Source organism: Pectinophora gossypiella, chromosome Z, assembly GCF_024362695.1.
Source record: "Pectinophora gossypiella chromosome Z, ilPecGoss1.1, whole genome shotgun sequence".
Taxonomy (NCBI): domain Eukaryota; kingdom Metazoa; phylum Arthropoda; class Insecta; order Lepidoptera; family Gelechiidae; genus Pectinophora; species Pectinophora gossypiella.
The window spans coordinates 13,229,198-13,251,923 of record NC_065433.1 but is presented as its reverse complement, the minus strand read 5'-3'; the positions used below and the strand labels follow the sequence as shown (position 1 = coordinate 13,251,923).

General features: G+C 36.2%; 2 protein-coding genes across 5 annotated transcripts; both read left to right on the top strand.

Annotated features, from left to right (window-relative positions):
• The first annotated feature begins 222 nt into the window (after window positions 1-222).
• On the top strand, window positions 223-18,659 carry LOC126380008 (chitinase-like protein EN03). 4 transcript variants are annotated; one of them, XM_050029082.1, is made up of 10 exons: window positions 223-383; window positions 4,079-4,329; window positions 5,677-5,809; window positions 6,158-6,328; window positions 9,377-9,545; window positions 14,649-14,779; window positions 15,605-15,730; window positions 16,263-16,304; window positions 17,000-17,099; window positions 18,230-18,659. In XM_050029082.1, exons 1-10 carry the CDS (start codon window positions 275-277, stop codon window positions 18,339-18,341), a joined length of 1,344 nt encoding a protein of 447 aa, XP_049885039.1. In that variant the 5' UTR covers window positions 223-274; the 3' UTR covers window positions 18,342-18,659. The 4 variants fall into 4 exon arrangements, with proteins under 4 accessions (XP_049885039.1, XP_049885042.1, XP_049885038.1 ...); XM_050029081.1 differs by having other exon boundaries at window positions 230-383; window positions 4,058-4,329; XM_050029085.1 differs by lacking the exon at window positions 16,263-16,304.
• A 156-nt stretch (window positions 18,660-18,815) lies between these two features.
• On the top strand, window positions 18,816-20,047 carry LOC126380010 (ATP synthase subunit b, mitochondrial-like). Its single transcript, XM_050029087.1, has one exon. It carries the CDS (start codon window positions 18,998-19,000, stop codon window positions 19,796-19,798), a length of 801 nt encoding a protein of 266 aa, XP_049885044.1. The 5' UTR covers window positions 18,816-18,997; the 3' UTR covers window positions 19,799-20,047.
• The last annotated feature ends 2,679 nt before the right edge of the window (window positions 20,048-22,726 follow it).

Here is a 22,726-nt window from a genome sequence, read left to right as displayed (position 1 = left end):
CTAATTAGTTTTCGTTGATTTAAGACAATAAAAACAGGAAAATGCTCTACGAAAACATTTTGAATATCAATTAATTAAATAAGCAATTCGTACACGCGTTCATGCAGGCGTGGATTTCCACATCAGAAATGTAAACAGCCCGATACGAGTTCTTCGAAACAAGATTGCTTATTTTATGGCGCTTACTCTTTGACCTTCCCCGCGGTCATCTGTGCTGGTTAGCGAGTGCTCAAGCATCATTCGCCACACACGCTCCGTGGAGAACAGTTGCGCCATGAAGTTCCTACTCGCCTTCGTCGGCGTCCTAGCCGTGGTCGCCGGCAACACCACCCCCACCGGCAAAGTCGTCTGCTACTATGACAGCAAGAGTTTTGTCAGGGAATGTAAGTTACATTCATTTATTTTGCTGCGCGAACCATTTTATGCTTTAAAATTGTACGTACGTTCACAATTAGCGAATTTCGTCCCGTTTGCATTTGAAACAGGTTTCGCAATTCTTCTTACGAAGTTTTAGATGTAATGAATAATGTATGAAGTTAGGTATTCGTAAGTTCAGTAACGGTAAGAAGGGGATAACGCTTTGTATCCAGTCGTTACAATGGTTGGAGTTTTTGGGATTTGAATAAGTAGGTTTTTTTTTACTTACACTAAACGTGTTAACTATCGCGTAGAATTCAATAAGTGTAAACACGGAGACTTAATGCGGAATAAATTCGATTTTAATTAAACATCTAGCCACACTAGTACCTAGCTCTATAACCTATTGTTCATGTTAACTAACTAGTTAACTTCTTTTATAGAAAAGGCTTATTATTTGGAGTTTAAAACAACTACATATACTATATATATTTTAGCTGTATACATTTAGATCCAAAGAGCGGCTGGAGCACAAACGTCAGGTATTTTGATACAACATCCAATTTAGATATTGAACAGTTGAATTAGGATTTGTGTCTCAAAATTTCCTTGCAATTAAGGTCGAAGTTACTTTTAGTGAGGGTAGCAATACATAAAAATGGCGATTTGTTTGTAAGGTAGCCATTTAAGAAGACACTGATGATATTCCTTCTAGAGTTTATAGCCCTAAACAATGGCTAAATTACCTGCCTACTCAGACTCGGTCGCACTTGACTCTTGACATAAGCCGAACTCGGTCGGTTAAACGAAGCGGCCCGTTGAGAAAATGATCACAGCAAGGTCATTATCATGGACAAGTCATGGAGTCAATTAATACCTATAATGAGGAAATAAAATTCGACAGGAATGATGGAGTGGACTACGGTTACGATCCAAAGTATACTTTTAGCATCATTTATGACAAATAAAGGGGACACGACGCTAATGAGATATTTAATTATTAAGATTGCAATTTTACAATTACCTAGGTAAGATACCTACTTAATAACAATAATGAGAATATAAGTTTAAAAACTAAAACCCGACTACGAAAAAATCATGCTTCAAAAAGTATGGAACAAGAAAATAAGATATACCTATCTCCCTTGCTCCCTCCTTTGCTTCGCCGATGTCGGGTAACAATGTCTCAACAGTTTACAACAGGTATTTTTTTAAATCGTGTCCCTTGACCTCAATTATGAAGAGTTGTTGTCGAAATTAATCTTCCAGCGATACGGGTTGTGGCTTGCACAAACATTACTCCTCACGTTACATAATATTTTATGCAATACATATATGTAATTTATCCTAGAAAAGAATGGAATACCTATTCTGGAATATAATTTTATTTTATTTTATTTTCTCCATTTGCATCAAATATCCTTTTCGCATATTGGATTTAGTGGGTAGGCATAGTTTTCCTTATAATGTGAAGTATCTATTGAATTATATCGATTTATACCTACCTACCAACCGACCGCAACAAATTATAATAGGTTGGTACCTACCTATTAAAAAAATAAGGTCATTCCAACAAGGCTTTTATTTCCTCTGCGCTTCAAGCGGAGTTTGTTTCCTAGAATCATCACCTTGATGTCAAAATTCTCAAACAAATTGTAATGACGTAAGTTCATACCATAGTAAGTATGAATATTTTAACGATAAACTATTAGGTACCTAATTAATGAAGACAAGTAAAATAATAATTTATAAATAATTACAATGACAATCACCTTTAGAAGAAAATGTGGTGTGACCCGGGTATCGTTAATTTAATGTCAACAACGGCCAAGAGATAACAAGTTCGATAAACAACATTATTGTAGAACTTCTTGGAACTGAATAGAATAAACAATTGCTTCTCTACTGTACTTACCTACGTAGCTACTTACCTAAAATTTAGAAACTATTAGAATATTTCTATATTAGGTCCTGATAGTGTTATAACATCACAATATACAAAAGCGTCTACTCCACTTGCACGTGCGTAGAGCAGTTTTTGACTGTAATAAATAGTGCTTCTAAACTGTTTACTTAGAAACTTGTACATAATAGCCCTTCTAAGTGAAACATTATGAAATAAATGAAAATTTCATATTTCGAGTATCAGGTGTCAAGGAAATAAATCTGTATATTAATATAGTATTTCTATATAGGTCTACAGGTAAAAAGCTAGTCCTCCGACACGACGCCGTGCACTTAGCCAGTTTTTGGCCTTCAACAACGTAACCAATCTATTTTTTGTGTGAACATTAGACAGGTTCCCCACGCCTTGATACCTATTTGTGTCATTTGTTTTGTGACTTGTTATACTTATATCAGAAAAATACATAAATACATGTAGAATCATCAGTCATCCCGTGATCATGGCACTTGCAACAGTGTTGAAATATCGGGAGTCTCATATCCCTGCTTTAAACGCGGTAAGAACCCGTTATTATATGTTTTAATTATGTAGAATGTCTATAAATTGGCAAAGCTTAATAAGAGAATTGAAAATTAAAACGCTTAGGTTGAACCTACGCATTGGCAAATGCCCAGACTGATAATGAAATATTATCTCTAGTGCACAAACTGCAAATTTTGTGGATGCCGATGCCAAATCGAGATAGAAATTAACAAAATGTAACTAGTTTGGTCAAATTGTACTTTAGGATAGACTCTGATAAGTCAATTCTGCTCATTCTACATTTTGAGGTATTCGTAGCTTTGACGCGAAATACATATATATGGCCCAGTACCTAATACCCTGCACATTCTAGAAAAAAAACTAGTATGTTCTATATACTGTGTGCTGTAGTCTGAGTCAACCTAGAGATCATTTAATATATCCCTTTAACAGTTACCCCCTCCGGTTGATTGAGGGGAGGCCTGTGTCCAGCAGTGGGACGTATATAGGCAGTTTATGTTAACAGTTATTGTTCACAGTTTATCATATTTTTTCAAACCAAAGCTTCATGTTTTTCGATTTGTGGAATGTTTTTTTTTGTTGATGTATTTCACGCCGTCCTGCGCCGGCAGCCAGGCAATCCGTTCTCCTGTGTAGATTACGTCACTTACACCGCGTTAAGTGGTTAATGTAGGTACGTAACGGAAACAATGAAACGTTTATAATTTGAAGGTCTAGATTCTAATACACCCACGTATGTACTTGTGAGTGAAGTTATTATTCAACGAATAAAACAATAGACTTCCACAGTCCACACCATGTTTAGGCTTAATAAAGTAAATTAGAATTTCAAAACATACTAATTATGAAAGTCTCAAGTCAACGAGTGTGTAATGGAATAAGTTCTAATTATTACCTACTGGGTTATTTAAGACAGATAAAGAGGCAAGAGTTGACATTTTCATGATTCATTGACCTCTTAAGTTAGTAACAGGCTGTGATATGAATGTTTAAATGTTGTTTTGTTTGATCGTTTCCACTGAAGTCCGGTTTTTATGTCATATCTAAAAATAAAATGTAGTTTACTTTTGTTCGTTACACGGCCTCTTATATGTATATTTTGCACTGTATAGTGCTACCCTCAACTTTGATATGAAGAAATGACTTAACTTAAAAACAGTCCTTCGCAGTCTATGAAGTACTTACCTAGGAGTTTAGGAACCATATCAGTATTATTTACCTGCTTGTTTGAGTGACTACATAATAATTTAGTTGAGGGATGTATTTATCCAGCTAACGCGCGCATGCTGCCTTTGGACTTGGAACCGGCCCTCTCTTTCTGCACCCACCTCGTCTACGGATATGCCGGAGTCCAACCTGACACCTACAAGATGGTGCCACTCAATGAGAACCTGGATGTAGACCGCTCCCACGCCAACTACAGGACCATTACCAACTTCAAGAGCAAGTACCCAGCTCTGAAGGTGCTGTTGTCCGTCGGTGGTGATGCTGACACCGAAGAAGTTCAGAAATACAACCTTTTGGTAAGATATTCTTATGTATAATTAAAAAGTCTGCTCAACTACCTGCTTAGTTGCAATGCGGTTTAATATATATTATAAAAGTACAGTAAATACCCACCTAATGTATCGTTCCTAGATCGAAAGCCAAGACCGTAATATGGGATGTTGATTTTGCGTCAATAACACGACATTTTCCGATGTGTGCGATATTTTCATCTTATAACTTATAAAATGGTATTCATAATAAACTTATAATTTTACGCCCTTTCCGTAAGGCCGAAATGATATTTCCAGAGTTCATAGTTTACATACAACAAAGTGCTAATTTACGAGCTTTAAGATCGTTTAATTTAACTATTAAGTATAATGTTATTTGAACTATTTTCGTTAATCATGTCATAACATCTGAGTCCAAAATATACGAATATGTACATAAGTACTTAATTATTCAGCAAAATTTCACTTTTCATAATTAACATAATTTAATCAATTAAAGTGGGTCCCGAAAGGCGCCTAAAATGTAGGTTCCCGAATTATGTTTTGACGGGGTGTCATAAATTTGTTACACGCATATGCGAGCAATTTCCGAAGTAGCTACCTCCACGGGGAGAGAATAACTGAGCTGTCATGACATTTTGCGCTTACAAGTGCCCCTAAATGCTTAATGGAGCAAAGGCGCGAATCCGTCGCAAACCACAATAATTTTAAAATTTTGAATAAGATATTAGATAGAAGACTCGTAATTTACCTACTTTGCGGATGAGACTGAAGTTCAGACCCGATTTGAAGTCGGGGCCAACGTCTCACGCTATTACGAGAATAGATTATATGACTTGTGACCTAGGGTTGTCTTGTAACCTCGGACGCGATATCGGGTAATAGTATTTCCAAGATAAATTTTGTAAAAACATCGGGTTTCTGAGGGTTGAATATAAATTTTATGTTCAAGACCTTGGGTTGTGGGACTTGAGATGTGTACCTAAGTACCTAGTGTACTACCTAATCAGCTCGTTTCGTTCTTTGTTTAAAGTCGGACTACAAGCATAAAATAAGGAGTAATACGTATAGAACTCCCCATCAGCAAAAACGTTCCCCACCTGCGTCTGAGCTAGGTTTACCTCAACCCCACTCGAACATAATTTAGACTTGAATCGTGTGGTGTCAGACGTCACACACACGGATGCGCGTGTATGATAATGTCAATGTGTAGTGTCTGTGTAAATTGAGGTCGTTTGTATGAATTGTCCTGGGTAACCATAGACCAACGATTTAATTATATAGTTTAAGAGACGTTAGTGTACCTAATACTAATTAATGTTTCGGATCTTACCCGACTTGTTCTTCATACTACGATGTGTTGTTTAATAGTTGGAGTCCCCACAAGCCCGCACAGCGTTTGTCAACTCTGGCGTGCTTTTGGCTGAACAACATGGTTTCGACGGTATCGACCTGGCCTGGCAGTTCGCTAAGTACAAGCCCAAGAAGATCCGTTCTACTTGGGGTGAGTGACCGCTGATATACTTTATCTCACCATACACTAATGACATAGCAGGTACTTTATTTATTTTTTTGTATATATATGTGTGTGTATTTTTTAAATAAAAATAGGTTTTGCTTTTGACCACAATCTCACCTGATGGTATGTGTAGATACGGTCTAAGGTGGTACATGTTTACTTAGTAAATGCCTATTCACTCACGTTTTAAGATTCGGAGATTCAGAAAGAAATGTAGGGGGAAAAGTATAGCAAGTAATTCTATTCCGGTGTACTTTTTATAGCATTCGAATGTTACTGCTAAGTTTTGATTGGTGGGTGAACAAATTGATAAAATGTTTTTTTTTTTCATAGGGTCCATCTGGCACGGTATCAAGAAGACTTTCGGCACCACTCCCGTGGATGATAAGGAATCTGAGCACAGAGAGGGATTCACCGCACTGGTCAGAGAGTTGAAGCAGGCTCTCAGCGTCAAATCCAACATGCAGCTTGCCATCACCGTCCTTCCCAACGTTAACAGTTCCAGTAAGTATAATATGTTCTTACCTATCATCATCGTCATTATTTACTTATTCAAAGTGTATTGGACCCGACATCATCACTCTTTTTAAATCGAATTAGGTAATTTGCTCAGTTTTTCTGACGTTTCATTCAATTATGTATTCAGTTGCTATTACATGTTGGGCGGAAGGCAAGAGGGAAACCACCGCCCTATTTTTCCCTAAAAAGTAGCATGGAGAATGCTACACTGACAAGAGCGTGGTTCTTACATTAGTGATGATGCTATTGGGTTGTTCTTCTTTTTTATCGACAATGATCTGTCCTTCGTTCTGCTTCTGATAAGTTATGTTTTAGAATTTTATTTCATGTTTTGATTGTCCAAAAATATAGTTATCTTATTATACTCAAAATACAAGCAAAATACTAATCGGTTCCTCAATTAGTTATTAACGTAGCTTGATCGTTTTTCTCAAAATTATGTGACAGAGTGGTAAATTGAAATGCTGTCTCCGATGAAAAGGGCCACTCTGTCACAATATTTTTTGGAATGCGCCTGCAAAGAAAAGTATGTTACCAAGATAAAGAGAACCACTAAATAGTCCTCTACAGACACATCTTTATATGATGTTTTAAAATATTTATTGCCGTTATAATTTTAAAGATGTTAAATCCGATAAATCGAGAAAATGTCTTTTTATTGTCGATAAAAAAGAAGAACGACCCTATTACTTATTCATAGGTAATGATCAAGATTTTGGTCAGTTTTGATATATATGTATAAGTAAGAGACAATAATAATTTTCAAGTACAAAAACTAAAGTTATAGAATTCATTAACTCAAATAATAAGTTCATTGTATCAAGAGCTTTAATTATTGTCATTTGAGTTCCAAGTACAAATTTTAAAATCTGTGTTTCGTATTTACATTTAAATGAGGTTAGTCAAAGTTATTACATATACCCATAGTTTTTATATGTAAACAAGCAAGATTACAATGTTCCTAGTATAATAATATTTATATATATATATTATTATTATTATTATAATACCTCAATCAGTTTATATATATACCTCATATATAATACCTCAATCAATTAGTAAACTGAAACAAAGTTTCCTATGAAACAAAGTTAAAGTTTAAAAGACTTGAATTGCTTGTTATACAATACACAAATTCTGTATTTAATAATATAATTTCGGTAGACGAAGATATACCTACAATTGAATCCACTATAAATGTTCAAATATTAGAATTTCATTCCATCCTTTGTTTGTTATAAGTACCTACTTCACAAACAATTTGATATCAGTACCGCAGAGCTGGTTTAACACAGAAATAGGGAAAGTTTTATTGGCACTCATAGAAAAACTCGTCTCCGCCGATAGATTTTTGTTGCGGTTTAACCTTAGCGTTGTTTTTTTCACAGTTCGCTGACCGTAATATTGGGAGTGATATATTGGGTTGGTTAAAGAAGGATATCAATTGGTACGACCTTGATCTTGAATAGCCATTCGATGTACCTTGTTGCTGCTGTGTTGTAGGTAGTCTTTTATGCAGGTGACCAACTAAATTGATCACGTACTGATAGAAAAACTAGCTAAACTATTTGTTGGGTTTATCTTATTTTTCAAGCCAACCTCGCATAGCAGTTGATGTAGCTACTTATGTACCTGTTACACCCAATTATTTGTACAGTAAGATATAATTAATAGAAATATTGTTGAATCTAGGAATAATCAACTATACAGTATTTAGATAATATTACATTCAATCGACTCTGCAGCGATGACAGCATTTGAAGTTTATATACCTTTAAAATACGATATTTATCAACAGTAACTAACTTGACATTAACATTGACAGCAGTAAGTATTTCATTAATTTTGTAGCATACCTAACTCTCTTTTGATATTATTTTGTTCTAGATGTGGAAGCTTGTAATTGGCCTCAATCTATAATATTTTGTACTTATTTATTTAAGGTTCCGCACTGTTAGCTTTCCTCAATATATAAACAAAATAACTGCAGCTGTACAACTGTACTATACCCTCTGTCGAAGGTTGTCTGGGAGATCATCTAGCTGAAAGAAAATGTTAGCGATAAGGCCGCCGTTGCCCACCTTGTAAAAGTTTATCCTGTATCTTGTAAAGTGTGCAATAAAGCGTTATATTATTGTTATTATTAAAATAAATAAAATAAAACATGTATGTATTCGTACTGTAGTTTTAAAGAGAACACAAGTTGCATGTTCTTAACATTTAATATCTCAGCAATCATGCGTTAGTAATTGATTGGGTTTGCTTCATACTTTCTAAGTACTCCGATGATATCAGATTTGAAGGTAGGTACTTAGATATAAAAACCTGCATATTGTATAATGTTACTAAGTACATATAGTTACTAATTCGTAAGAATTAGAATAAAGAGGTGTCACAATGAGATATTGCTGTAGTTTCTCACAACGTTCCAATGCTTAAAATCAGTCCACCAGAGACCTGTGGCACAAACTTGGATGACATTGACAGGAGGTATGCACCATGGCCATTAGGTTCCATTTAAATACCAACTGTCCAAAATGGCGTTATTCTCGATAATGTCCACATGCTAAAAGATTGTGTTCGCTTTATTAAGCGTTTGCGTCATAACGCAACGAGGATAAAAAGCTGCCAATTTCTCCCATCAGGTGTCGCTAATGTTGAGTGTTCTTAAATTTTGACAGTTCCCCATATTTGAGTAAACTAAAATAACATGTTTTGGTTACATTTTTACACTATAACTCTTTGCACAACGTTTAAAATGCAAAAGCATAGTGTTATATTTATTCCATAAAGATAGGAATGAAGAAAACTTAGAAAAACTTATTTTCAATCAAACGTGTCTTTTTCTGACTGCTTTTCGTGACTCATTCTTCACATGGGATACACTTCACGTTGCCCCACATTTTACAGCATTTTATCACGAATATTAGCTGTAGAGGTATGGTCTAAACTGTCAAAATTTAGGAACACTCAACTGTGCTGTCGCCGACATTAAATTTGAGCTTCTAGTTTTATCCCAATTATTGTTTTCAGTCTACTACGACGTTCCTGCTATCATCAACCTCGTGGATTTAGTGAACATCGATGCCTTCGACTACTACACCTCGGAACGCAACCCTAAGGAGGCGGACTATGCTGCCCCCATCTACACCCCCCAAAACCGCAACCCACTGCAGAACGCTGATGCCGCTGTCAACTACTGGTAAGTGTCAAAAAGCAACTGAATCATGAATCAAAACTGATAGAATGAAGATCCAGTGACGTAAAAACTGCTTCCATTCGAATTCCCGTCAGAATTAATCTATATACTTAATATATCTTTGTAAGTTTCATCTTCCGGTCATGTAGCTAATGGCATATAATGCGGCATAACAAGTAAGTCACGCCAAACAAAAAAGAGCTTCACCTAAGCGCGAGTACTTAAATGTTATAAAAACAGTTTATGAATCGTGTTTGTTATTTTACAATGATTCTACACACATTAGGTACACTTACCTAGATCCGTCGCATTTTACTACGTCAACTGAAACTAATTGTTGATTCACGCCTATTTCCCATTATAGCTCATAGTAGCTCATACTTAATTTTTATTTATTACTGCCTAAAATGACCTTGAAGTACCTGAAAATGATCTCAAGACATTTTAAAGATCAAGTTTACGTATAAGAATATATTCTGAATTACGTTCCACCTGATACTGATGCAGGTATGGCCCTTTTTAGGGTTCCGTAGATAATGACAAAAACGGAACCCTTATGGATTCGTCATGTCTGTTTGTCCGTCCGTCCGTAGGTCGCAGCCAATGATTTACTTTTTAAATATTGCGGTGCAAGATGAAGCCTATGTAGGTATAAACCAACAAAATACTAAAGTTGCTATGTCCTAAAATGTCACGCTGCAGAATTATTTGCAACAAAAAGTCATTGTATTGATTAAGCGGAAAAAATAAGATTTTTTTTCTTTTTAACGAGCGCATATGGCATTGATCTTTTCAGTCAGCAGTCTAATGAACACACGCTTATTTCACCAGGTGATGTTAATATAACCTGATACAAAATTAAACTTTAGACTACGAAATAATAATATAATCATTATAGTAACTTAAGATGGCCTCGTGTGCTCAACCTATAGTTACTTAATTGGATCATATATACGGTAATATGTCTTGCTTATTCGACCTTAGATAATTTATAGCACTGATAGAGCCGATAATGTTACTAGATCAAGGTTAATAAATAGCCTTTCATATACAATAATATTTCAGATAAAATGATTATATTCCTTCACACTGTGTAATGTTTTAATAAGCGGTATAAAGATATTTTGATTGAGATGTTTTATCGAAAAATAAAATTATGTTATAATATAAATATGGTATATACTTCCAAAAAGTATTAGGTATCTTGCTTATAGTTATTTTTTTTATAATAGAATGAGTAACATACTTTTCTATTTACAAACGTTAAAAATTGAAAATGCTTTAGTAAAATCGTAACAGGAAAAGACGTTCACAAAATTGCTTTAGTCTACCTATTTACAATGGAAGATCTTAAGTATGTATTTTAACCGTGTGTGTTTGTAAGAAGGAAATGACCTAGCTTTTATTTATATTGATGGTAGACGTGAAATGAGGATGTAAGGATGAAATTACGTCACCACATGAAACAGGTAGCAAGGACGAGTAAAAGGAAAACAACTAAAGAATGGCGGCTTATAGAATCTTACTTTTTTATTTCTAGTCATTTTCCCTGTATCTTGTATAAGATATGAGGAAAATCTGGTGGCATGGGAGTGCCCCCCGCCAAGACGAGTATAGCGAAGGGCAAGGGCAGGGCGCTACCTATCTTTTGTCGAAATGTTACGGTGATTTTTTGAACCCTTATATCTCTGGTTTGGATTATACCAAACAAAGCAAATTCAGGATATGTTGCTAGAAGTATACTTATTAAAGATTTCATATGCATAGTATTATACTTTTAGATGTTATTGATATGTAAAAGACGTCGATTTTACCACTCACTGCCCAAGTAGCACCGGTCTGGAGGCTTAAAACTAAATTATCTATTGATAGTCTATTCGTGGTTTATTTCTAGACAAGGGCTTTCTACAGATGGCTTTTATAAAGTATTAGTATTCTTATAGAGTATCTTCACTAATATTTGATTATTTTTAGATAATTTGCTCTATAGAGCACTTATTTTAAGTTCATTTCTAGGTATGACGATTATCTTAAGACAATATTATCTATAAGTAATGAATAAAGCCTAGACGAACCTATTTTCAAGATATTTTATAGATAAGATGGTATATTTTAAGATATAACTTTCTACAAATATTCAATTTTAGCTAGTGGTACTCTTATCTTTGTTTTAGAGAGACACTAAAGTCTAAATAAACTACTTTTATAGATATGTTATAGTTATTCTAAAAATTTGCTAGTGAAACAGTGTTTCCAGTGTTTATTTGCCTAACAATAGCATAACTAAGTGCAATTTTACTAGATCGATTGGCTTTATGCAACGGAGACAGTAAAAATTTAAAGATCACGATCTCATTTTTTGGGGTTCCCAGCTGGTTTTGACGTGAGCGTTCAGCCGATATATTGCCTCATACTCAAAATATAGTTCAAGAGGCGAGAGATTAAATGCTTTGGACCGACTTAGAGGTCTTAGAGGACCTTGGATGTGTTAATTTCTTAGATCGTAATGACATAACATTTTATATTATTCATGGATGTGTACAAATTGACGCAGCGCCGAGTATAAAGGTGATCTTTGTGGTGGTGCCTTTGAGATGGAGGGGGCTGGTGAAGCGATTTGCCACTTGTACCTGTAAGAGGGGTATTAATCTATCCACCAATTTAAATTTAAAACTTATTTGTCAATCATGACTTTTATTCAAACAAAAATCGACTTTATTATTACTTCACTGTGATTGTTATTGGTAGTTGTAGGGTCGTATGCTGATTGACGGATTGCCATGGACAAACCACCAAACCACCACCATAGACAAAAGAAATGCACAAAAATGAAGTTTAGAAAAAGCGACCTTATTATTACTGCACTGCGGTCACAAATCATTTTAGGGTCGTGTGCTGATTGACGGAATACCACAGGGCCCCCAACTACCTGCGGTCGGCCACCGGCAAGACCGTGCCTCGAATCCCACTACCCTCCAGAGGAAGCTTCCCGGCCTGACGTCGCTTAAGGAACCAAATCGGTTCTAAGCAACACAACTGATACCCTTACATCCCCCAAAGGCACTGGTACTCCCGCGCACAGACGGAACGCAGCAAGTGGCTTGGCGCCTGGCTCCGGCGGAAGGGTGGTAGCTAACCAGGTGGCGGGGTCTACCACCAGCTAAAAGAGGTGTTATGTTTGGAATTACCCTTAGTCAACTCTTACGACACCCACGGGAAGAGGGGGGCGGCGACAATCGTATTCTTTCTCCGTCGCCGCACGGATAAAAGTGAATTCTATTTTGCAATAGCGAGTTCTATTTTGCAAAATGGATAATATCAGGAGAAAACAACGGACCTGTGTCATCGTCATTATATACCAGTAAAAAAAAAGAAATATGCTAGATTTGAAAAAACTAAAACTATAGGAATCTCTAATATTGCAAGTAAGTCCAATAATAAAATTCACCTAAGAGGTAGAAAAACGTACAGAACGTCTATTATTAAATTTCTTTATATTTAAATAAAAATACATACATACATAAACTCACGCCCGTATTCCCTGAAGGGGTAGGCAGAACTACAAATCAAGAAACTATTTGCAGCCACTTATGATACAAAATCCTAAGGTGGATAATGATGAACACAAAAATTTGAAAAATGTTACAAATGGTAGGTTTATTTATAAAAGAGAATTCAATATCGTTTTGACGCTAATATCACAGGGTTACGCATACGCACGAAATGTCTCCACGGGAGTTAAAAACAAAGTAACTATGTTTATATACAAGAGGTTATCGTCTGAGCATTTTTGGATAGATGTAATACCACTCATACATTTTATCGCCTTCTTTAAACCATACTAGACTGAATTTAACGAAAGATCTAAATGACTTGAGATTATATTTCGCATTGTTTACAAATAAAAATATTTTACTTTCCCTCGTCAATTAATGCAATCGATTGCTTCTGCACAATTCCATCCATAATTGTTCACAACGTAAAAAATACAGTTCTCTGATGAATGTCTAGAAATGCTCCGAGAAGATAAAACTGTATACAAAAATGACAGTTTATAGGCAATCTTAAATCACTCATAAACCTGTTTTTTCTTCGACTAGTAAGTTTAGTATGTAACAAGTACAAATAGTCTTGTCATTATCTAGAGCCATACTACAGATAATTCTTTAGAATGTTTGTTCTAAAGGAATCGATTTTCTAGACAATTTTAACTAGACGCCATTTTTATTGCTTGATACGTTTTTACATTTTTATAACGAACTATTTATTCGTGTTTTTATGAATAAATCATGTCTAATAAATCATTCTACACGTTTTAAAATATTATATTATGAATGAAATAAATGGTTAAAACATTTAAATCTAATTTAAAAAATATTATTTTTACAAAATATTTTTTTATTTGGTAAATTATTAATTAAATATTACATTTAAAGCGGGCGCTCTTATTTTAAGAGAGTTTTACACAAATTCCACGAGAGACTTTCATCCGCATTAGGTTTTTCATGTCTAGGTGACAGTATCAGCCCGTATAAGCGGTAAATAAATAGGAATTTAGAAATTTGTAACGCCATGTTGTAATATTAACTTTTACTCTTGTGAGATCTGCGCCATTATGAATCGTTGGCTATTTCAAATAAAAATTATCTTAAAGCTGTTAATGTTAAGTAAATTTGGTCTTAAAACTTCACATGCAAAGATTTCTGTTTAGCTCTTAACATTATCTATAGACTATCTACTAGTGCACATTGTGGTCTATAAACAGTTTAGAAAGACTCTAGAAGTACGCCTTTAGACTTTGAAAATTTTCAACTCTTAACTCTATCTATTCGTGCGTTCTTAACTCCTTCTTATGAATAGCTACAAGGTTGTGCCCACTTGGCTAGAGGCTATCTATAAGCGTTCTTGAAGATAACTTGAGGGATATTTTACTCTAGAGGTAGACAATCAAATCGCATTCTATTAGATATCTAATATCCCCTTTTTAGACTCGCCAATGCTACTTGGGTGACTGACTTACTAACGATTATCATAACTATAAGGTACTTCCAGATGTACATGTATATGTACTTACAGATAAAACACGATTATAATCCTTATTTCCAGGCTCCAAGGTGGTGCGCCGGCCAACAAGATCATCCTGGGCATCTCCGCTTTGGCCCGCACGTGGAAGATGGACTCTGAGAGTGAGATCTCTGGTGTTCCTCCGATCCACGTTGACGGACCCGGTGAAGCTGGTTGGTACACTATTATAAGAACATAAATTAAAAAATAGTTACACATAACCACACATTGGACACTTCATACAAAACACCTCGTATTACGAAGATATTACATATTGACGTTATCGTACACGCGTTACCGGGTGAGAGCCTTCAGCGCTCCCCATTTGTCCGGCCAAGTAGTTAATGCCATCTGCGGCAAATCTACAATAAGTCACGTAAAAAAAAAAAGTTATCATAAACGCGCATGTGTGTGTATCTTTTGACGCCCATATACGATTGAAGACTAAAGTAAGATAGGGGGGGGGGAGGGGTAAACCTAGCTCAGCCGCTGGTGGGGAGCGAAGAGTTGCCGTTCTACATGTATAATTATTCCTTATTCTATGACGTAACTTGAAAGGAGTTCAATGCTAGAGCCATCCATTTAGTGAGTCGCAATTAATCAAAAGACAACATGCAGTTTTTTTTTTTTTGACGTGACTTATTGTAGATTTGCCGCAGATGGCATTAACTACTTGGCCGGACAAACAACATGCAGCTGTTTTTGATACGAAGTAAAAAGAAAACCGTGTTAGCCCTAGTCAAGAGAACGCGTGACTAACATATCGTAGTGTCACGGGTTCGAATCCCAGCTCGGTCTCTAACTAAGTATACCACTGAATTCGCCTTAATGAGTTTTTGAATTCTTGTTTGTCATCAAGCCTCGCTCATTATACATGAAACATGTTTATGTTCCCATGATGCTATGTCTATAGTTGGCTAGGAGTGGGTGTAATTACTATACACCTATGCCTACCCCTTAACATGAGTGGTGCTAGGTAATATTTTTATTGTTTTAAGGTCCTTACACCAAGATTGAAGGTGTGTTGAGCTACCCAGAGGTCTGCGCTAAACTTATCAACCCTAACCATCAGAAGGGCATGCGCCCACACTTGAGGAAGGTCACTGACCCCAGCAAGCGTTTCGGTAAGTTTACTTTAGTTTATTTTGTAATTAATTAATATTTAATAAAAATAGAGCTATGATGTAGTTTTGGTGTCTCTAAAAACATAAAATCTGTCGTCGTTATATTGAATTGCTTATACCTAACCAATTATCGTTCAACAAACGTTATCAGTTGTCATTAGAAAGACAGCAGAACAGAGATATAGTACATCACCTAGATATATCTCTTGTCTCTTTCGTACTAACGGTATACAGCTTAGTACGAAAGAGGCAAAAGTAGGTATGTCATTTTAATCAAGTTACGTTTGTTGGACAATAGTTTGTCATTTTATGCGTTGAGAGCGAGGTCTTAACCCTGTATGTATTTCCAATACCCACTTAAATTTGGTGAAAATCAGGAACACGCAAGTTAAAATTTTCTGATTATAAATAGAGACCCCAAAATTAAGTAAGTAAATGAAAATCTTCGGAAAAAAAGTCTTAGTTATTCTTACTGAAGTGCTTCCTACTTAACATAGTATGTCGGAACTAGTGGCTTCATTTAACTTTTCAGAAAAGCCCTTAACCAAGGATGAAGATTTGTCTCATATTTTTGGTTGGTAATTTTTGATAGCCGGCTTTTAGCTTTCATACTAATAAAGGTGGTGGTGCTTTTGGGAGTAGCCACGCAAGCTTGCGGCTTGAAGGGAGCAAAATATTAATTATTTTTTCAGACACATTTTCGGCCATTAAAGAAGTAGAAAACTAAGATTTAACATTTTCTTAAGTAGCTGTTATTAATTAATAATATTCAAAATTTTTCAATACTTACATTTACGACTTACAGTTGCCAAGTCAGCCAAAAACCTTTATAAACATGATTGCAATGTTATTAATTCTTGTCAGTGATAGTGTTTGTGTAACCGGTAGTTCTTTTTAACTAAAGGAGATCATCGGATTTCGGCCCAAAAGTCCAAGTGCCGGCCAAAAAATAATTTTGCTATATTCCATTAGATCTTAAAATCCAATTAAAGCCAAACTAATGGTCATACTTGTATGGTGTCATAGTAAAAAAATGTTCATAGCAATCTACTCGAAAGGTTCGACACATTTTTTTCTCTGGCCGGCACATTCAAATTTGGGCCGGCCAAAGTATGAAAAGCCGATGATATCCTTTCAATGACTGTGGACCAGAATAGAATGTTTTAATATTCACAAAATATCTAAGTACTTATTTCTATAAATCACTAGCTTTTTGAGCACTGGTGTGAAGTTATCAAGATTGGTTATGACAAGGTGTTTATTTTACAGGAACCTACGCCTTCCGCCTGCCTGACGACAGCGGCGAACCTGGTCTGTGGGTCAGCTACGAAGACCCAGACACCGCTGGCCAGAAGGCTGCATACGTCAAGTAAGTTACCATAAGTTATAATTACCTATTATTATTAATAACATAACTTTAACAGCTCATATACGTCCCACTGCTGGGCACAGGCTTCCCCTCAATCAAACGGAGGGGGCAGACGTAGATAGTGGTGGTGGGCTCTATTTTCCGCACTTAGACACATGGATGGCCCATTATGCGTGACGGATGGGGAAATGATAATAATAATAACTCTTAACATGCATTCATCCACACTCATGCTTCTTCAAAAAACAGTAATTATACAGGGTGTTAGTGACATCGTAACGAATACTCAGAGGGATGATTCAGATCATGATTCTGAGTTAATATCAAGTGGAATTTTCCGTCGCAAAATTCATGTTATTTTTTTAGTTTTTTTTAATTATTTTCCATTCTATACTTTTGCGATGGAAAATTCCACTTGATATTAACTCAGAATAATCAGCTGAATCATCCCTCTCAGTATTCGTTACGATGTCACTTACACTCCATACAAGTACATACAGTAGCCATACAAGTAGGTATGGGTGTTAGTGACACCGTAACGAATACTGAGGGGGATGGTTCAGACCATGATTCTGAGTTGATATCAAGTGGAATTTCGTGTCAAAAAATTCATGAAAATTTTTCTTTTCTTTTTAATTATTTTCCAATCCATACTTTTGCGACGGAAATTTCTACTTGATATCAACTCAGAATCATGGCCTGAACCACCCCTCAAAGTTTTCGTTACGATGTCACTAACACCCTGTATTTATATCCGCATCGTCAGGAAGTTCTTATCTCTAAGACAATAAATGCACTTGGCTACGGCCCGTGCCACTTGAACCTCTTCGAAGAGGTTATAGGCTATTAACCGACTTCAAAAAAGGAGGAACACATCAGCTTCTTGTCTTCCTGAACAAGTCGTAAAATGTTTGTATCAGTGGCTGCAAATTGTCTTTGGGTTACATGTGGCTCTGCTCACCCCATTAGGCAATACGGGCAGTTTATGTATGTATATAAAAAGGAGCATCTTGTTATTTTTCTTAGGTCCAGTGAATTCTTTTTCTAAAAATTTGAGATGCTCACTACTCACTGCTTCAACTTGCAATACATCGTTAGGTAGGTACTTACATGTATCATCCTTTCCACAGGTCCAAGAATCTTGGTGGCATCTCTATTGTGGACCTGTCGATGGACGACTTCCGTGGTCTGTGCACCGGAGACAAGTACCCCATCCTCCGCGCTGCTAAATACCGTCTCTAAACTACCCTTCAAGATACTTTAGAATAAGCTGTTATGTATTTCACGAACAAAGGCATGGAACTCCTTTTTGGGTCAAAAATAACTTAAAAAATCCTTCTCTTGTCTCCCTGCTATCCTGTTTGCTGTTGAAGATATTGTAAACAGTTAGTTCCCCAAAAATGAGCTCCATGGCTTTATTATTTCAGTCCCCTGGTGGGCAAATAGCAAAAAAATACTGTAAAAGTACTATTATCGAGGTCAGTAGAATTAAGACGCAGTTATAACATTTACGAAGATATTTTGTATATTGAAATAAATCATAATCTATGACTATTATAATTTGATGTTTATTTTCCCCGTTAGACTGGCACAACTCTATAAAAATTTTATTTACTTATTAGGTTCTCTTTGATTTCAGGCGTCATTTTGAAGTCAAATACAAAGAAAGATACTTAATATAAAAAGTTGCGTTGACATAGCGTTGACTATTGTTTTGTCAAATAAGTAAATTAGGTTGTCATATCATTTAATGATCATTTAAAACGTAAAATAAGTTGTAAATCTTTCCAATAGTATTGTAAAACAGTTTAACTTGTTATTTGGCGCTGTTTAATCTTACTCTAGTTATTTTAGAATGTAATTGTTAACACACTTTAGTTTAACAGGTATAAATAAAAATGTTGCGCAGAATATTGAAGTTGGATCTAAAATCGAGTATTAATCGTTATTTGCCGCAATGTGTGACGACAGGTGATTGTGCGCCGTGTAAGGTCTTCCTTACGCAAACAAAATTTAAGCATACCCCTACCTGCCCTGTTTTGAGTATGCCGACTGGCGGTGACGAGGGTGACAAACCACTAAAACGCGCTCTTAATTCTGGAAAATGTCGCATGGGCTTCCTTCCCGATGAGTGGTTTACATTTTTTTACTCAAAAACCGGCAAATCGGGGGGCTATGTGTTTTTACTTGTTTTCGCTAACTATTGCGTCAGCAAAGAAATTTTGGTAATGGAACACGAATACTATGGGGGTTTGTCTTGGATTATAGTACTGTACTTCATATCGACGAAATTTGGACCCGGCATTGGGAAAACCCTCGACAAGCAAGTTGATGAAGTTGTAGCGGATTGGGAAATAGGGAGGAAGGCGGAAACTGCATTTCACGAGACGATAATAAAAGACGCCAGGCTGGCACAGAAGCGAGCGGAGGGGCAGAAATATTTAATGGATGCTAAAAAAGAAAATATTTTAATGCAACTGGAGGCCATTTATCGGGAGAGATCTATGCTTGTATATAAAACGGTGAAGGGTCGCATGGATTATCATGTAAAAAAGTATTACGCAGTGGCCCGTATTGAACAGAAATGGATGATTGAGTGGATTCTGAAGAATGTTATGAGAGCTATAACGCCTGACTTCCAAAAGCGAGCTTTAAATCAGGCTATAAAAGACATAGAACGTGCAGCCAGTAGAGCATGAGATGTTTTATGCGAAAATCAATGTAGTTACTTCCATCATTCTTAATTATAAAGTTATTAATGGACATGAGCGACTCTAATCCTAAATCGTTATTATTTTTGTCTCGTTGATAGTATTTATCTCAATTTCGCGCGTCAATGAACAATTTATTTTACGATCGCATAGTGATTATACTTAGATTTCAGCATTTGGTAATGTATTGTCTTTTTGTGGTAATTGAAATTAAAATGTTAACAAAACTTTTATCAAGTGTGTCTTTAAGTTTTCTCTCATATATTTCTTTAGCATCTGCAGAAGCAGCAACTGATATACCTCTAAATGCATCAGGTATTTTATTATCATAATGTCTTTAGTAGGTATTATTCTTACAAAGCGAAAGGAAATTCATCACGAAATCTCAAGCACTAGGAGTTTGAAATTGTGCATATTGGTTCCTTTTAGGACGGATTTTTCTTCTATAGTTTTAATAGTATGGTTTCCGGATGATTAGAAAACACTAAACTTAGTCACGTAATAATGTTTCTAAACAACCCTTACGAAGGGGTAAAATAGGGGGTATGAGTTTATATGGAGAATATATTTTTTTAAAGCTATCAACTCCAAACTCTCATAATTATTATTGTAATGTGAATTATAATTTTGGTATTTGATAAAACATGGCCACTGAGGAATGGAGCACAGCTCATTTCATGTAAATCATGCACCGTGCTCTGCCTAGATGAATAATTTTGCTTATCAGGTAGTTAACAGTTGCCATCCTCCTAGCTGGCTTAACAACTACTGCGAAGTACTTGACTTATTAGCCTATCTTTTATATGGTATCTTGAAATGAATACTAACGAAAGCTACTAATCAACTTATACCAACAATAATGGCCTATATATACCTATGTTTGTTGATAACTCTGATAGTAGACACAAATAGTCATCACCCACTTAGGACTCTGTCGCACTAACATATTTGACATTTAGTGGGACTTACAGTTCAATTTGTCAAAAAAGTTAATGTGACATGGTACCATATTAATGCTCGTGACCGTACTTACTCATTATTGTCTCCTTGATGCTTGGCAGTCTCGGCCTTTATGACACATAAACTCACGCCTAATTCTCACCGGGGTAAGCAGGGAATACCACTATGGATGGATTATGAACACTTTGAAGTAGTGATTAGATATTATCTCACCTGAATCAAAGATTTAATCAGAGATTGGGATCACTGGGGCCTTGGGAAAGCGAGTAGGGCATATAAAAGTAAGATAAACGAGATAATAATGGCTATGGCTTCTGCGCAGTAAATTAAGAAAATAAATCTAGAAGATTAATTTAACTAAACCATATACGTTCAAGTGCTTATTAAACGACAATAACTAATGACTTACTTTATTGGCAATATACAATGCCTTTTAGATAAGAAATAATGAATTAATTAACCCTTCATTTTCGGGTTTAATTATGTAATGTAAATAATTATAATCTTTCAGAAGCTCACCTAAAATATAAGAGGATAGCACGTGAGTAGTGATGGGCAGGGAAAGAAAAAATTGGGTGGGAAAGAAAAAATATCGGGAAAATATGGGAAAATAAAATAAACACCCGAAAAATTCCCGAATCATGGGAAAATATTTTTTATTTAATTATTTTTAATCTTATTATTATTTGTATGTCGTTTCCATGTCTCGGGTCGGGTCTGTCATGGAGTCCCTGACTTTTGGAAGGCGTGCGTGGGGCCGAAGCCAACACGTAGAGGCCCCTTAAGACAATTTACTCTAAATGTGTTGTGACACCAACCGGCGATTATCCCTGTATGCACTATGGGAGTGCACCCAAAGACTATCCCTGGTTCGTGTAGGACTATTGCAGATTATGGGAACAAAAGGAACTGGGCTATTAGGTTGGGGGTTAGTGAACCTATATACTGGGGCTATGGGGGACTATGGCGCCTGCTCGACCAATTTTAATAACAGAGATACATTGGGCAGGCGGTGACTCGTCACTTACTGGTTGGGCCACCTATCTAGCCGACGTGACTGGACGGCAAGGCAGCAACATGGTTGTGAGCATCTCAGGGTGTCAAGAGGTGTACACCGCTTTCTGCGAGGCGGTTTACCCGCCTTACCAACTCGCGACTTGTGCATCTTTCACTTCCACGCTGCGAGCGTATAGCTCTAACGCCCCACTCTGGCTGGCCAATGAAGGCAAGCCAGAGGTGAAAGTCCTGCGGCCCCCGCTAAGGTCCACTCCGGCCAGCCAGTACTGTCACCATCTTTGTTGCTCTTCTTTGGACTCTCTCTAGTAGTGCAATGTCCTTCCGATAGTAAAGTCTCCATATTTGAAACCCATGTTCTAACAGCAGTCTGACATAAGTAAGTTTTGTAAAGCCTAAGAAACAATTCCGTATCTATATGATAAAAAGCTTTTCTAATTATGTATAAAAGGGAGTTATCCTTCTTAGTGATTCCAATAATGTGTTCGTCCCACTTTAGATTATGTGTTATCGTTATGCCAAGGTCCTTTTGTTTTTTAACACACTCGAGAGGTTTTGAGTCAATGGTGTAACTCAACGTGGGGTGGTTACTGCCAACATGCAACACAGTGCATTTGTCTACGTTTAATGTGATTAGCCAATCTCGGGACCAAGCAATTACTCTATCAAGATCATCTTGGATTATATTATGGCTAATAAGTGGATTCCCCGTTATTTTCGTGTCATCTGCAAAGAGTGATATATCAGACATGATACCATGTTTAAGATCTGTAAGGTAGATACTGAATAAAATAGGTCTTAACACCGATCCCTGCGGCACACCGCTGAGGACTTTTCTGGAAACAGAGTATGATTCTCCGATGCGCACAGAGAATGTGCGATTTGACAGGAAGTCTTCAATCGACTTCACGACATTGCCTCTGATTCCAAAGGGCTCTAATT